This window comes from Papilio polytes, unplaced genomic scaffold (assembly GCF_000836215.1).
Source record: "Papilio polytes unplaced genomic scaffold, Ppol_1.0 DF820956.1, whole genome shotgun sequence".
NCBI classification, from domain to species: domain Eukaryota; kingdom Metazoa; phylum Arthropoda; class Insecta; order Lepidoptera; family Papilionidae; genus Papilio; species Papilio polytes.
In genome coordinates, this window is record NW_013528248.1 from 734,861 (window position 1) to 736,387 (window position 1,527).

Here is a 1,527-nt window from a genome sequence, read left to right on the forward strand (position 1 = left end):
CATGCAGTAGGTATTATATAAAAGCAAACGCGATGTCATTTCCATGCTTCATGGAATTGACGTAACAATCAATCAAAATTATAAGATGGCATATCTAAGACCGTATTAAACATTTCCTCTAAAAATGCCACTTTGATGCATAAATGTTTGCCACCCCTGTTCTAGATAATGGGTGCCTCTGACGTATTATAACGTCAGTTTCATGGTGCATCTACTCCGGTATTTTTTGGTAGTATTTTTATTATCGACATGCTCTAAAATTGTCATGTGCCATTTATGGCACAAGTGCCAGTGATTCGCAACCTTTGGTATAAACTATGATCTTTATGTGTGAAATAATTCATCGAGATTCGTTAAGCTGTTTTGAAGATACGTAGTAAAACATCCATCCATCTATACAAAATCTTGCATTTTTAAATAAAAATATTCAAATATATTTTGATATGATTTACATTTGTATTGACTGACTAGCTGTTCCCATGCGACTTCATCCGCAAAAAATTATAAAAATTTCATTTTATTCTTCACATTTGTCTAATTATCAATTGCAAATGTTAAAATGACATGACATGATGTCAAACCATAGCAACCTTGCTTCCTTGATGTTGGCAACAACTTATGGTCTCTTTCCCACATTAGGGTTTTTATCCAAAATATTAACCCCTAAGCTTAACGGCGTGAAAATATTTAGCGTAAAGCGTGACGTAAGTGTAGGGGTTTTTATTAAAAAAAAGAGTTATTCAAAACGCTTAATTATATTAGTATAGATTTAATACTTAGAGGTTTATCTAAACTTTTCGTACGTTTTTTTTCTTAATTCAATTGTTTTTTTTTCAGCATCAGCTACTTGGCCAGATCTAAAAGACACTGCGCAATTCGAAAGAGCCGCCTCAGCCATAATGAGTGGAAGACCACACACAATATCTTCAGGTAAAATATATCATTGTTTGTTAGAAAACTATACTGTGACGTAAAAACTAAAGAAAATCAATTAATATGTTTGTTTCTTTTGCATTCATTAACTACTGGACAGAATTCCACGAAACTTTGGTAGAATATTCGAAGGATGCCCGAGAAGGTTTGTGTCCTAGAATATCTAGAAAATACTAATGTTTTGTGTTTTTAATGATTTTTTTCTGATTACACAATATTGACTGGACCGTAAAAAGTTCTCTTATCCTTTTTTTTAGAAAATAAATAAGATAATAACACATTTTTTAAAACTGGAAATGCCTTTAAATGCCAATGAAATTTAGATTGTATTCCCACCGGGTCAAATAAATTACCAGACTATAACAGAGTAGTTATAGTTCACATGTTAAGTGCTATAAGATTTCTATTGGTGATTATAATTAATTTTATACAAAAATGTTTTCAACGTCAATTATATTATTGACTAGCTTTCGTCCGCGACTTCGCGTGCAATTAAAAATAAAAAAAAAAAACAAAGTAGCCTACGTGTACTAGACTATCCTATGACGTTGTCTTATGGGGATGCAATGGATTTTATTTATTAGTAGTAGCTCG

The 1,527-nt window shown here is 31.8% G+C and overlaps 1 protein-coding gene across 1 annotated transcript in view; it reads left to right on the forward strand.

The window, feature by feature from the left end:
• The window catches only part of LOC106109943 (MTSS1-like protein), a 138,624-nt gene that overhangs the window by 121,524 nt on the left and 15,573 nt on the right, over nucleotides 1-1,527 (forward strand). Inside the window, exon 11 of the mRNA XM_013291601.1 lies at nucleotides 838-965. Within this exon, the coding sequence (XP_013147055.1) occupies nucleotides 838-965 (128 nt within the window). The remainder of the gene's footprint in view (nucleotides 1-837; nucleotides 966-1,527) is intronic.